At 31.9% G+C, this 15,905-nt stretch overlaps 1 protein-coding gene across 1 annotated transcript in view; it reads right to left on the bottom strand.

The window, feature by feature from the left end:
- LOC126735702 (protein jagged-1b) overlaps positions 1-15,905 on the bottom strand; it is a 196,801-nt gene that overhangs the window by 44,481 nt on the left and 136,415 nt on the right. Inside the window, exons 3-6 of the mRNA XM_050439771.1 lie at positions 14,759-14,813; positions 3,994-4,248; positions 3,876-3,936; positions 406-539 (exon numbers count right to left, since the gene is read on the bottom strand). Of these exons, the coding sequence (XP_050295728.1) occupies positions 406-539; positions 3,876-3,936; positions 3,994-4,248; positions 14,759-14,813 (505 nt within the window). The remainder of the gene's footprint in view (positions 1-405; positions 540-3,875; positions 3,937-3,993; positions 4,249-14,758; positions 14,814-15,905) is intronic.

The raw sequence follows: 15,905 nt of genomic DNA, 5'->3' as shown, positions 1-15,905 counted from the left end.
ATATTTGCATTGCTAACTTAAAAATATTCATCCTCTACAATCGATACATTTTTCTTGCCTTCACTGCGCCGATACCATGCATATTCATGTAGTATACCTGGCATATACTTAGACCAATTTAAACAGAAAGAGTGCCCGTCGAAAAAACAAAGACCTTCAAACGGAGACGGAATACGCACGGACTGAAGAGTGGAAGAGGGATAGAAAACGAAACCACCGTGGGATAAAGGCACAGGTGCTTCAAGTGTGCTTTTAAATACCATGGTAGCTCTTAATGTATGTAGATTTTTGTTTAAAACTGTTGTCGACGGTTTTTGTGAGTTTTTTTTCTTGAGTGGCGACGTAGGAGCTTAATGTTAAATTTTTGGATGGGGTGGAGCACTATAATCAGTTTTTTCCACTTACCTTGGTCACATAGAATACCTCCCCAGTTGGTGTCACAAATGCATTGCCAAGACGATCCGTTGCAATATCCATGTTTACATCCCGGGTAGGGCTCGCATTGGTCACAAAATTCTCCTCTCCATCCTGGACGGCAGCTAAAAGTAAAATATTACTTTAAAATCTAAATATATTTAGTAAATAGTAGAAAATTTGTATTTAGTAGAAGTAAAATATTTCTTTATAATCTAAAGGTATTTAGTTGCCTCGTCAAAGTTTAGGCGTCATACGAAATCGCAAGTCATCAATACCTCCGCTAAGACCACAGTTAGAAAGAACATGTTTTGAAATCAGAGTTTGATGGTCTAGCATAAGAGACTACAGATAGCTTCGATTAGCCACGGTAAATAAAGTTACAAGTGCCTTGTTTCGCGTTTCTTAACGGGTGGTCTCTTCAGTTTCTGTACGCATAGTTAGTGTTAAATAGCCGGTGTCTGGTATAACATTTGTTTGATAAGTAGATGCAATTTGCAACGAGGTATCGAATATCGAGAATTGGTTATTATTAATGAAAAAACATTTGTAACTAAAAAGACTCAAGTGTATTAACGTTATTACCTGCGATATATTTAAATGAGTTATACTCAATCGCTAATGAATCTTGTACCTAGCACTTGTTTTTTGTCCTAGAACCTCTGTATAGTATAGACCTAAAAAGTGCGCAATGCGAAAAAATTGCAGTGTTTCAATATAAACACATCAAGATTTAAATATAATGCACAATCTAAATGGATACGTCTAAGCCTTATTTAAAAAGAACAACGTTATTTTACACTTTGTCATCTCATAGAGGTGTTGCCTAGAAATCTATTATAGATCCGGTGTATCCGGATATCTAATATAACTGAGGGAGAGCCGAGTTCTAGATCTAGTCTAATTAGAAGTTATATTACTGACTAAATAATTCGGTGCCATATTAAAAAAATGTTACGTATATCTTTTATGTATAATTTTGTGTCAAAATCTTAAGTATTTTAGTTTAAATTGTAAGTTTAATTTTTTGTGATTAAGCATTTCTTTCAATTATTAGTGATTCTGCTCTATTCGACCTTTATCACTAGCCTTGCCTCAAATCAAAAAACGTTTTGTAATAATCTACTTTGCTTCGCATAATTATTATAACTTTGATTTAATTTGTGACCTACAATACTATTTATATTAATGGATAATTACAACGATAACTCATTAAGAAAATATTTCACAATTTTGAAGAATTTTATTTCGGAAAAAAACTCATTGGGTATTATAGGCAAATAATGAATTTTTTACCAACACAACTTTTTGAGAACAACAAAAAATTGCGCCTACCTGATCGCATTTAAGCACTTATGTCATAATAAGATACCCTTCAAGGCAGCATTTACATCCTTTATTTTAACTACATCTCAGTTATGCGAAGTTATTTAAGTATCATTTAATTAAGTTATACCAACGTATTACAAGAAGCGGACCGTCAATTTATTATTCAACAGAAAAAGTATTGTGGGTATTATCGAATTAGTACTGGTTTATGGTCGATCTGAATATTTACGGCCGTTGGATTTAAATAAAATCGACGCAATTATGCGAGTAACAGTCGAGGTAATTACCGGATTTTATGGGGCCATCCTGTTCTTCTTGTAAATCGGCCTGTGATCAGTTTCGTGAGTCCCTGGTTGCATGTCGTTTATGATTTCGCAACCGGACGATAGTAAGTAGGTTTTATGTTTCTGTTAAAGATTTTTCTTAGAGTTATTGGGACCAGTTAAGATTAACCCGTATAACTAATGATAGATACTGCAACTATGGTAATATAGTATCATGTTATAGGAAAAATTAGATTGTAGATTTAGGAACTCTAGCTATTCCCCAGAGTGAATATAGAATACAGATGAAATATGATTGATCTCGGTTCAGCATACTATGAGAATGCTAGCATAAAAAGGTAGGAGGCAGAATGCAAGAGCACTTATTGCAACTGTTAATGCAACTGGAAATCATATTCTTAATTTTTTTGTCCAAGTGTAAGTTTCAGGAAATATTTGCTTTCTAGAGTACCTCTGCAAGGTCACGCATCTTTCGGGCATATTCCTATATAATAAACAGCTATCCATTGCTTTAGTACCTGAATACTTTACTGTTTTTTGCAAACCTCTACCTCGCCAAAGTTTAATGTTGAACCATACCTAAAGGCTGAAAAAAGATTAGGAGAAAAAACCCAGGATAACAATAGAAAAAATGCAACTTTAATAAAAATTAAATGATTTAAAATATAAAAAAAGTTATTGTACTAAGGTTAAATTTTTTGTTTTATTATACAGTATCATTGATTCTATGAAACCCTGTATAGTACCTCACTAATAGTTATTTATTATTTAATAGTAATTAAAATTATGTTCGATAAAAATTAGTTATTCTTATAGCTATTAGAATAACTAATTGTTTTAAATTACTTACTTATTAAAATGACTACCCGAGAATCAACGAAAATACAAATCTAACTGCAAGAGACTTATTATTTTTAAATGTGTAAAACGTATCCAACGTGAAGTGGGTGTAGAACGTATCCATAAAGGTTATGCATTAAATTATGTTTTTAAACTTCCTTTTTTACTTAAAAATCAATAACCAATTCCCCTTTTTATTACTACTAAAATAGACATGTAGAATATAAAAAACATGTAATAAAAATTGAGGTTTTTCTGGATTTATTTTCAAACGGTCAAAAAACTCACCACTCTTAAACTGTTTCCTCATTTTTTTATACAAGATCAATGGACCAATACGTACTAGTTCGATCAATAAATCGATTTTAAAAAGGCCATAACGAAAGCAGTCGTTTCCGCAAAGATTACCTGGGCAGATTCTCACGTATTCCGTGGAAGAGCATTGTCTAATCTCAATCTGATTTACCCGTTCAATAATTGACATCTCTTCTTTATGCCTCTTACGATTTATTCTCCTAATAGTTCTTGTAATATATAAATTCTCAGACCAACACGGTAACTATGCTATGATGAGTCTCTCTTGTTCTTTGTTGAATATTTATTAAAACTCCCATTCATATGTTAATCAATTACTCCCAAAAAACAATATGGCAGTATAATAAGTGCCTAATTTGCTTATCTGTCTATCTACCGAAGTGTACAGTTACGGAGATTTAATTTTTTAGTTCTAGGGCTAATCGGCTATTATTCGGAAAGCTTTCGTCGTTAATTGACTTATTTGTATTCTATTGATAGCAATTAAAAAGAAGTGTTATCGCGATTGATGGTGAGTTTATGAGTTATTAAGGTTAAAGGCATACATTTCTTCGTGCAAGAAAGTCATTAGGGAAGCTAGGAAAGCTTTTATGGGGGCGTTAAAACTCATGCTTTCAATAAAAATCAAATAATTAAACATTCAATAATTATATCGGTCAGATAGGTATTTTTGTTTAAAAGTTTAAAACTTACTTGCATTCCCCAGGATTATCACATTTTCCATGTTGTGGATGACATCTGGTCTTACATACAGCTAAAATTAAAAACAAAAAATGGGTATGTATCAAAATATATATTTTAAATGTTTTACCTATATCACAAGTATTTCCTTTCCATCCCTCTATACACTGCTTATCACCGTTAGCATCACAGACAAAATGGCCGAACTTGTCGTCCCTGGGCCGGCAAAATTTTGTACAGGTTGAGTTGTAGTAATGAGTATCACATTTGACGCGCACTCTGTAGGTCAGGTGAGCCTTTGGACCCCTGTGGTTTAGCGTGTGCCACTCCGGGCTGGGGTCGATGATTCCGGAGTATGTCGCTTCCTCGATTATGTCGTTCATTGCTAAAAAGTCAAATTATAAGTTTTTATTAGGCTGACAATATTATTTGAGACAAAATAAGGTATATACTGAAGGTGTATAAAATGTTTTTTTGACGTGCCCCCTCATGTATTAAATGTTATTTCGCAACTCCCTAGAATTGAAAAAATTAAAATTGGGATTTATGTGAGGAAACTCTGGTCAAGAAACGCTCCACTCTTAAGCTATTTTATTTTTATTTAAACACAAAATTAATGGACCAATACATTTGATCAATGCACCGAATTGTAAGTACCTTAGAACATTGAATACTCTAGAATAAACATTGGTTGTTTTAGATTGAGCGCAACATCTACAGAGGGGGCAGAGAAGATATTTAGCTGATAAGCATGCTTAGTATTCCATGATTTCAGTGATTACTTAATTTTAACAGGAGAAAATAAAGTAATATAATAAATTATCGTAATTAGCAAAAACTGAATTGCATTCTTTATTATTTTTATAACCAAGGCGATTAAATCATAGATTAATACTACCTAGACCGGAAACTTTCATAAGAGTCAATAGAACACTGAAGCGGTGAATGTTGCACCCTCTGAATGTCGAGAAGTAGTACTAACAGGCCAAAATTGAATTTCGCTCTATTATACCGTGCACTTAAAATTAGTGCGAAATGTGTGGTTCTTTTGGAAACTATAATAGGCAGATTGAAAAAGTGTCAAATTGAGACTTTTTTTATCTCCATATTAAACGAAGTCTTCTGTTTATCACTTTTTCTATCTGCGTACTATAATTTCTGAAAGACCAATACATTTCCTACTAGATACATAGGTCTGGGTTTTAGAAATTAAACAAAAAATATTTACCAAATGTATTACTTTATTATAAAAAGAGATTATAGCAAATAATTCATAATTTATACAATGAAAAATTTTAAAATTGTTAAACATTAAATAAAAATAAAAATTCGTCCAAATTTCACAATGTATAAACTTACAACTTAATTAGAAATTTTTTTGTATGAAGACCAAAATCTGTAAAGTATAATTTATACAGTGTTACAAAAGCTTATGGTAAATTTATAAAGGTAAAAGAAAATAATAAATTCACAAAAGAATTACTCCCTACTCAATTCAGCAGTAATTCATATGGTAAATATTATAAAATAAATAACTGTCAATAAATTACAAAATAAAGAGGCAATAAAAAAAATTACAGCAGCAGAAGGAAGTGAGCAAAGTGTATAAAGTAGAATTTATAATATGTTACAAAAGGTTATGGTAAATATTGTATAAAGATCAATAATAATGTAATAAATTCACCAAGGAGTTACTCCCTACCCAATTTACGAGTAGTGAGTAGTAATGAGTAGTAATTCCGTAGTAAATATTATAAATGTAATAACTATCAAGAAATTAATAATGAAAGACGCAATAAGTAAATATGTTAAAAGTAAAATTTACACCAGTTACCGTATTTTCTATTTGCTTTTGAAAATTGACTCTAAAATGTGTATAGGATATAAAATTGCTCATGCATTGAAACTGCTGAAATTGCTCTTCTCTCAGATTTGGCGTCATGTTTTGAGTATGTTTTGACATTGAGGCCGTCAAAAAGTCTATACAGGAACAAGATGAGTTCTGCTTCCTATTGAGCTTCACTGGATAATTTATTTTGGAATCCAATATCTAGTAATAGAAACCATATTTTGAAGTATTAATTTTTAAAATCATTAAAACAATAAAATCTTATCCCATTTTGCCCTATTGCAGTCCGTCTAGGATACTACGGTATGACTAAAGACCTGGGTGCAATTTTTAACTTTTCATCCATCAGCATATTCTGTTATCTTTAACAGTAATTAAAAGTGGTCAGTTCTTTATAATCCTGATCTGAAAAAATACATTTTTAAATGGCATGTCCTATACATCTTAGACTCAAAGAAATAAAAAGATATTATTTTATTGATTTCAAATATATCATACAAAATATTCTTTAGCCTCACAGCAGTGAGTCTAAGAGACACAGAGTTAGAGTTAAGTATATTTTTTTTACAAAGTGTATTTTTTACTATGAAAAACTAAATTATTAATTAAAGAGCTTAGCTTAACCCAAGCAGATTCTCATTAAATTAAGCTAAAGCCTACACCTCTGATGGGGTCACTTGTTATGAAGACCAATTTAACTTACCTTGTATTAAGCCTGGGAGGTTAACCGAAAATACGGCATCTGGTTTAAGGCCCCTCCTTGAATTGAGCTTGAATGAATGTGGAGTAAAATAATTTTAACATGCATAGAATTGTTTATTACTGAGATTTTCATGATTTCAATCTGAACCCAAGTATCAAACATATTGGGCTTGTTAAAAAACGAGGCATGTCGCCAATGTCTTATATTCAATTTAAAGTTTTTACTGTTTATATCTCAGTTCTTTTACAACAATTTAAATCAGGCATTGCCTATTTATAAATTTACTATATCCCACGTGTCAGCACATTTAAATAAAAACTAATCACAGCTGACACACAAAACACTGAATTAAACAACTGGAAAAATTTTGTGCAAAGTATGAGAACAAATTAATTTTGTTAAGATTTTTCGGAAAATTCGATTAATGAAAGTTAGTTTAACTATGAAAAATGGTCGTATTTTATATGACATAATTTGATGCTTGACAGTCCGTGCACCCTCGGTAAAAGCGGTAGTTTAACTAGTTTTGCCTTCTTAGCGCCATCTAACTTTCGAGGAGTAGAAGCTTTTTAGTGTTCCGTAAGTCGCCCAAGCTTTCAAGGCCCGGTACTAAATTTATATTAATCACTAATAATAATTTATATTTTGAATTTGGATTCTTTAAATCCCAAATTTCCATTCAGAACGGCAATGATAAATTTCGGCTGGATATATTCTGTCGATAAAGGTATCTGGGCAACTGCGCTCGGTGTGTACGTTTGGGTGGTGTAATCTTTATTAACTTTCGTATAGTTAAATGATATTTTAAGTGCTTTCAGTGCGTTTTTTTTAATTAAGAATAAAGTTAAAAGCTTCCTTTTTGCTGAAAAATGATAAAGAAGTCTGAAGTGGGTTACATATATTGGGCAAAACGAAATTCAAATCCTTCCTTTCACAGGCAAGTTAGGTGGCATCCTTGTAGGTTATCATATTATAAACGACGACATATTTGTGAATATCTGAGGAGCAGACTTGCAAAATGCGGTTTGTCTAAAATTGTAAATTTTCAGGAGACATCAAAAACTGGTGCTACGAATCAGTCTGACTTACCGAGTTAGGACTTTTACCAAAAAATTATGAAAATTTAGGATAAGTAAATACTCATTTGGTAAAACTTTTTGGGTAAAATTACTACCAAAAACTTGTGATATAGTAACTCAGTTTTCAACAAAATATTATGGGTGGAACTTCTTTTCTTTAACAAAAGTTTTCGACAAGAATGAATGCCATTCACTTTTTTCAGATGCAGCAAAAGTTTTTTTATGTCAAGTAAATGCCAGTCAGTTCCAAGTTTTTGTACACCACCCACTTTGGTAGATATCCCAATATTGGTCTGGAGTTTTGATAATACTATGAGACCTTAAGCTTTTTTCAATGCGTCCAAAGATACGATCGGCGGGGAGATAAGAGTGACCTCTAATTGGAAATATAATTTCTATGTCCCTAATCTGCTCACATGAAAACGTTTGAAGCCAAAACATTAAAGCATGCACAACATGATTATTTTTATTTTATCCTCCACACCCATCTGCAAAAAAACGGGTTTTTTCATCGCATTGTCTGGAAATCTAAGTTTTTTCAAAAAATCGATAAGAGCGGAAGATATCTCAGTCGCCCCTCTACCTGCTTGGTGCTCCATCCACGTATAGAATACTGGCTCTTTACAATTACGTTTGGTAATGCAAAAAAAGTATATTGACAGCTGTTGGGCGTAAAATGCCTCCTGAATAGGGACCTTGGGTAATACCTGTTGCAGATCAAAGCAATATGAAATGGTATTGGGATCTTCAACTTTCATTAATTTATGAAATTATGATGCACGGAATTTATGCACTTTTAGTTCAGTAGATAACTTTTGTTTTTGTGTAGCAATTTGAGACATACCAATTTTGGTTTGTGTTCTAACGCAGTAGCTACAGACATCAGTAGCGGGACTACCGAATCCTATTTTAAAGTATTTACTAAACACCCGGCTGAAATATTTGTAATTTACTTTCAGATTGTTTGGTGCTTTTTTGTTATATAATTGCCCAAAGTATAGAAATGTTGTTTTCTGATGATACATAAATCCGTCGAGACTTTTTTCTTCCATAGTGGCTTTCCTTTCCTTAAGCTGACTAATAAAAGATCTTACAGCATTCAGTTTATCCACAAACTTAAAAGTGCGTCTATCCCCTCCCCTTTTTTATGCTTTTCTGCCCACTTTCCTGCAAATGGTATTCACCCTCCTCTGACCAACATTGTAAACAGCCATTATAAACTTCTGACAAACCTGCAATTTTTGTTGCTTAACGAAAACCTAAAAAAAATTTGGTGAAAAATTCAAGCTAAAAAAAATATTTAATTTTAATAGGTAAAAAAAATTTAAATCCATATTTTTTTAAAATAAAAATACATGTATATAACAGCGTGGGGATTTGAGCACTTTTAGTTTAACTCACGCAATATTTTACTGCAAAAGAGTGAGGGTTTCCATCAGCCTTGCGACACCTTTTTCGTTTAGGTATATCTAAAGTAATGTAACTGGCTAAAATTCCATCTTGAACGGTTTTATTGGATTTTCTATAAAAAAACTTCCCGAAGTTTAATTACATCTTCTCGATTCACTTGCTGACATTTTAAATTTGAATTATTTTTATGGTTGCAAGCTATATCAAATTGCTCCAAATCGGGATCATGGTTTGAATACCTTAAAATAGTATAAAGTCGTAACAAAAAGAAATAAGTATTAAAAAATAAATTCATACCTCATTTGTTTGTTTCTTTCTCTAGTTGTTAAATTAATTTGTCGCTTTCGGCTACCCCGGTCACTATCACCAACAATGCGCTCACCATCTACAGACTCCATTATGATTTAAACTTCACGAAAAAGTTATGAAGCAAACACAAAATACATGTACATAAACTAAAACTACACCGACAGAAATTAGGTTATAAAACAAACATGTTTACATCTGGACCAAACGCGATTTGTTTTTCTTGTGGACAAAATACTTTTTGTTTGTCTAAAGGTGATGGACTAAATGCTTTTTGCATGTCTAGGGGATTTTCGCAATATATTTTAAATGGTACAAAATTCGATTTGAACGTCCAAAGTGATGTGAAATGACTGAATGAGAAATTCGGTTAAATAATGTTGCGCCACCTTTAGTTCAAAATGTGAAAATTTGGACAAACTGCGTTTTGCAACTCTGCTCCTCAGCTATTGAGTATTGCATACCAAAATTAAGCTTTTCCCATAATTTTTTTACAAAAATATTAGTTAAAATGTGTATTTAAATATATTGTTATAATTTGGCAAATATTTCGCTTGTTCGAACCAGTAATCGCCACAATAATGTGTATCCGGTCGATATCCAGCGACTTCTACAAACGTTTGCAATCATCTCAAATCGGTTTAGATATATATTATAGAAAAAAGTTATCCAAATGCTTTAGGAGTTTTTTTTATTTATTTTTACAAAAAAATCTTAGTTTGTATTGTTTTAGTTATTCATCGTTAATATCTAGATAAAAAATTATTAAAATTCCTTTAGAAGATACAGACATTATATCGATTAGATAACAGCGGCTGCGGACTATAAATAGGTTGCTTTCAAATGACTTATGCTGCGTTCTCGATCTTGTCGCTAGATACTTGAGCATTGTAAACATATGAGGTATTCTACGTTGTCAAGTTGCTTTTTTTTATTAACTTTTTTGTTAAAAACATTTTTTTTATTCTGAAAAGTTTGTTGATTAGTCTCAATGTATATGTTATTAGTATGGAAAATTTTAAAGAGTAAGTTTTTTAGCTGGTACAAAATACAACCGATTAAAAAAATATTTAGTGGGTTAAGAAAAATATATATTGTATATTATACGAGAAATTGGAAAATCGATTTGACATCATTGTCTGAGAACAACCTCGCCTATGGTTTGCAGCTAGCCATCTTCTATAAATAATACTTATAAATAAATTTATAGGTATTCACTTACAATATTCTAAGGTAAGTAAAGTCGAAATTATACCCATTTGTAGTTACGTCATCCAGGTGAGAAAAAACGTATGGCGTAGATATTTTTGCCAATCAATATTAGGTTAGAAACTTTACCATCGCCTTCAGAAATTAATAGTCTGCTATGTATTTTTATACGTTCAGAAATTAACAAATGATTTATTTTAGCAGCATATTATTATGTTTTTATATTCGTGTATATACTTTCATTCCCTAAAAATTTTAAAAAATCTTGTAGTATTTATTGTATTATTAACAAACTTAACAATTAACAAATATTATTATAATTAATCATAAATAATGGGACATAAACAACAAGTCCGAAACGGAATTGCGCTTCAAATTGAGAATGTGCTAGAGCGAGCCGCAGATGCAACAAAATTGAGCACAACAACGATCGCAAATATAAAGAAGAATGGGATAAAATCAGATTAGGATTACGCTGCTCATATATTTTCCAAGCAAAAGACCGCAAAAACCAAATCTACAACATATTTGAAAAGTAGAATTCGGCACGAGCAGTAGACGTAACAAAACCGAGCTTACAAAAATTGTGAATAATGGTATAAAATTATTTTAACTCACTGGGAAAAATTTAAATACTGACAATTTAATTTACTTGTTCATGAAAAAAAATGCTGCTTAAAGGAATATGTTAACACATTAAAAATGAAAATACCATTCCAGAAAATAAAACATACAAATTAAAAAAAAAAACACGCCATATTGCATTACCAAGTTAATGAAATTGCAACGATATGATTGAATACTTAAACGACGATCATAAAATAAAATTTGCTGGGGAAAAAAAGCTTAATCAATCTCGTCAGTATTGTCAGAGTCAGAACTGAATTCAGAGATATTGTCTTCGTCATCGTCGTCTTCGTCAGTCGTAATCACAAGTGGCAGAATATCATAGGCGTCACACACTTGTATTGCCTCCCAAGCCTTTTCAATTACCTTTTCTGTATGAGAAACATATTTTTGCCAATAATCTATACAAATTTCGTTTATTACCCTTTTCCATGTAGTCAGAACTTCTGAAGGTGACCCCTTAAAATTGGAAATATATTGATCATATTTTCGTTTACATTCCGACCATACCATTTCAATTGCATTAAACTGGCAATGATATGGTGGCAGTCGCAACATTTTGTGTCCTAAAGGTTTAACATATTCATCAAGGAAGTACCTTTTTTCACTAGGGCAGTTTCTGCGTGCAATACTCTATATTTTATCTTTCATGGCTTTTTCTGGAAAGCCAATATTCTTTTTCTTCAACCATTCGGCCAGTCTCTGCTTTGTCCAAGATTTTCTCGGGATTTCTTCCTTCTTTTTTCTAATAAACCATAACTTGCATTGTCCATGATTATAAATGACTTTGGGCGAAGATTTGGAACCAGCTGAGTTTTACACCAATTTTCGAAGTTTTTCCTGTTCATATTGTCATGATAATCTCCCGTCTTTAATCCACTCTTGAATATTAAATTTGCACCCTTGATGAAGCCATCTTTGGTTCCGGCGTGGACCACGATATAACGATGACCTTAAAAATAAAAGATAATTCAATTCTCTTCTTTTAGAAATCATTCTTCCAGAACATTAATTTAATATAATTAATAAGTAATGTTCCATGCACATACGAGTAGTGTATGGAGTTAAATTCCCTCATATTGTCTTAGAGAGAAATTATATGAAACAGATGAAATTATGAGGTTAGAGGGCAATAGTTTTTGTTAAAAAAAATCTAAAAAGATAACCAGATAATTTTTACCTTCACTGTTTTTCCTTGAATCCGTGTGCTTGGTGTCATCTTGCCAGCTACTACGAAATGATCCCTTGCTAAAAATTCACGTCTCGTCAATGAAAACTGGAGTAAAACCTTCCGGACCTACATTTCCATTTTTGATATACTCCCTTAAAAAATTGATTCTTTTATAAACAATATTTGGCAAGTCCATCAAATATTTTCTGTTATTTGATTTTTTCCACTTGAAGCCTATTCTATTGATCCATCTTCTTAAGGAGTCAATGGAAAACTCAAAATATTCAATTTCTTTCCTGAACTTTTCTCTTATTGCCAATATTTGAATTGACGAAAGAATGGGCTGCCAAGGCAGTTGTGCATATAGGTCTCCTGATGGACCCGTCATGCGGCTTAGAGAAACCGACTGAAGGACTTAAAGTCGCTCGGTACACTGAAAGTGTTACCCACGTATTTGAACCTGGCGCGCGTGAGTGCTGGGCACTCCCCGACTACATGGTCAACGGTTTCATCCTCCTCACAGCACCATCGGCATTTCGGGTTGTCCGCAATACCGATAGTATGGAGATGGCTTCTTAAGTGCCAGTGACCGGTTAAAAGACCTGTCACTAGCCGAATCTCGCGTCTTTTTAGGTGTAGTAGATTTTTGGTGAGACAGGCAGATGGCCCACCTATGTGCGCTTTGGCCTGTCAAAGCGTTGTTGCCAATATTACATATTCTTTTCTGGCGTATATAGAATAAATTGTGTCCCGAATTCTATGTTTCAAATATGTTGTAATTTTGGTTTTTGCTGTCTTTTGTTTGGAAGATATACGGGCTGCGTAATCCTGATCTGATTTTGTCCCATTCTTCTTTATATTTGCGATCGTTGTTGTGCTTAATTTTGTTGCATCTGCGGCTCGCTGTATCACATTCTCAATTTGAAATGCAATTCCGTTTCGGACTTGTTCCTTTTCCAATTGAAAAAAGCCAATATATTTAAAATCATCAGCTGCGATTGTTCATTATATCTATTATATCTTTTTTTAGGCATTATCTAACACTTTTCGAAATAACTTTCAAGAACAAGTTGACAAACCAATATTTTTGATTGACAGTGACGGATATTTCACATAACCTAGTATATAAAAGATGAATAATCATCAGATACCAATTTTTTTCAAAAGTTTGTTGTCGCCGTTGTTTGGAATATGGTAAACAAAGATAAACAAAAATGACATTACAAATGGGTATAATTTCGACTTTACCCTAAAGGAAAAATATTATATACAGGCTGCCTGTAGTGCAGTGTGGGTTAACATAGCAAATGTTGGTTAAATTAACGAAGTTTTTTAAATGCATTTTTCTGCTTATCTTAACATGTCAAAAAAAGTGCACACATTGAGTTATTAATAATTTTTTTTCTTAAATGTATACACTCTGAATATTATTACACCACTAGAAAGAAATTCCTATACAAAAAGGTTATATTAAGTGTTTTAATCTAGTTTGTTTTCAAATGTCAGAAAAGGATAAAGAAAATTAAAAAAAAAATCATTTTCCTTTTTTATATTTAAATGAGAAATGTAAAAAAGACATGTTAGGTCTTTTTTTGGTGATTTAACATCTTGCTAGTGAAATATGATGACGTTGGTAGGACTTGTGCCATTTAAAATGTATACTAAAATCGCCTTAATCGTAGTCAGAGTCTACATACAATTTTTCGTATTGTCACACTTCTTCATTTCAACAAAGAGTTTAGCATAGGGCGCCTTTTATTGCAGTAAAACTTTCACATATAAATAATGTAATAAAAGACTTGATCAAATTCAAAAATTCCTTTTTTGAAATTTTTCACGTTTAAAAACAGTTTTTACTGCAGGCTTGATATTCTATGAATTGGTGTAAAAATGGAGTGAAAAAAATTCTGCGTTAACTTTAATAATTTAACTTAATAAATATATGTAAATCGCACCAATTTAAGTTATGTATTAAATAGTATTTAAAAACTTGAATTTCTAAGAGAAGAAAACCTTATTGAATGAACTAATAGACTGAAAAAAAATTAATTTAAAGTTAACATTTTTAATTTAAATTTACCTAGAGACATTTAACTCAATATAAGGTAAAGCTCTAATTAAAAGCAATGTCTCTATGGCCAGTTCTATACTTTCTCTAAACAACAATAATAAGTACAGAATAAAATTCAACAAACACCAAGAATGTGCAAAATATGTAGAGTCCCATAAGTGAGTACTAAACGGTTTCGTACTGTGTACAAAGCGGTGGTTCTTAGATTTGCAAATCACCTCGGAATCGTGGGCGACCTGTACATTCATTAATAAGTGCTTCGAGAGTATTTTATCCCATTTTGAAATCGTTTACAAGAGTGCTTATATTGACTCTTGTGTCCCTTCCTACGCGTCTTTGCACTTTTCTTGTTGACGAGGAATTAAGTGGCTCTCAAGTGCGGCAAATACAGTAGTTTTCTTTTTATTTGCATAATTATTTATGTCTGTGTGAATTATTATGTTCAGTATATCAAATTACTATGTTCTTACCTTGCATGGAAAAGTTGTTGTGGTCCACAGCCTGGAGGATGAGAGTAAAAGACCTCTGAAAAAAAAATAAAACACAAATTAATAATAGTGTGGCCAAAAGATTTAAAGATTCTTCAGATCGATCAATCTCTTAACTTTATTAATTCAATCAATTTACACTCGACTGAGTTCCAATAAATTTAAGCATTAGCGTTACAGAATTGTAATGTAATATTAGTTAAAAAACCTTTCTGTTTTGCAGAATTTAAAAAAATCTCGTATGCTTTGTCAAATACGTCGATAACTAAAAACACTAAAACCATTTTAAAAATTTAATTTTGGAGGTAATGCTTTTTCCCTGTACCTACAAACTTTTTACTGATACGAAACCAGATTTCTTCATAGGAGGTAAACAAACCACTTTAGTGAATAAATTAGACGACCAACACCTTAATTTCTGTTTTCTATAATGCTATCGAATGTTAGATAGTGCAAATGAATATACATATCCAAGCATTAAGTTAGTAAAAGAGGTTCTTTTGTGCGCCACTGCTAAATTATCAAAATTTGTCTTGATGAAGATATTTTCTAATCTATATTCTTTCTACACAACAAGGCTATATCTTAATCACATTTTATTTCTGGTGCCCAATCAGTGATGGTTATTTTGTTTTCAACCATTTCGTCTTTTCGAACTATCGGATGCAAAACCTTTAGAGGCTTCATGTAATATTGAATTATGCGAATACACGTGTGTTTACTTTTATGTGTATTTAATCCACTTGCACCCCTTAGTAATCTGAGTTTTAGATGGGTATTATATGTGGCTATTATCAGATTTTCTGGGGTTTAGTTTATCGATGCGTGAATGTGATGTAAATATATTGACAGGATTTCATTTAGTTTTTCAATATGCTCCTCCTATACTAATGTTTAAAAAAAACGTATTTTATGTTTCCGATAAAAAATTTGAAAATCTAGAACACCATGTAGTTAGCAAATCTAAAATTAACCGTTCTTGCATTTTTTTAATACAATTAATTCGATTTGACAATAATTAAAGCAGTCACAACCCACTTTATTTTTTCTAATTTGATAATTTATTCGGGTTTATTAATGCTCCTCTTTCATTTACCAAAGATCTTCTCGAAAACAATTATTTATATCG

Source organism: Anthonomus grandis, chromosome 4 (assembly GCF_022605725.1).
Source record: "Anthonomus grandis grandis chromosome 4, icAntGran1.3, whole genome shotgun sequence".
Classification (NCBI taxonomy): Eukaryota; Metazoa; Arthropoda; class Insecta; order Coleoptera; family Curculionidae; genus Anthonomus; species Anthonomus grandis.
The sequence above is the reverse complement of the archived record's forward strand: the minus strand, read 5'-3'. Positions and strand labels throughout refer to the sequence as shown.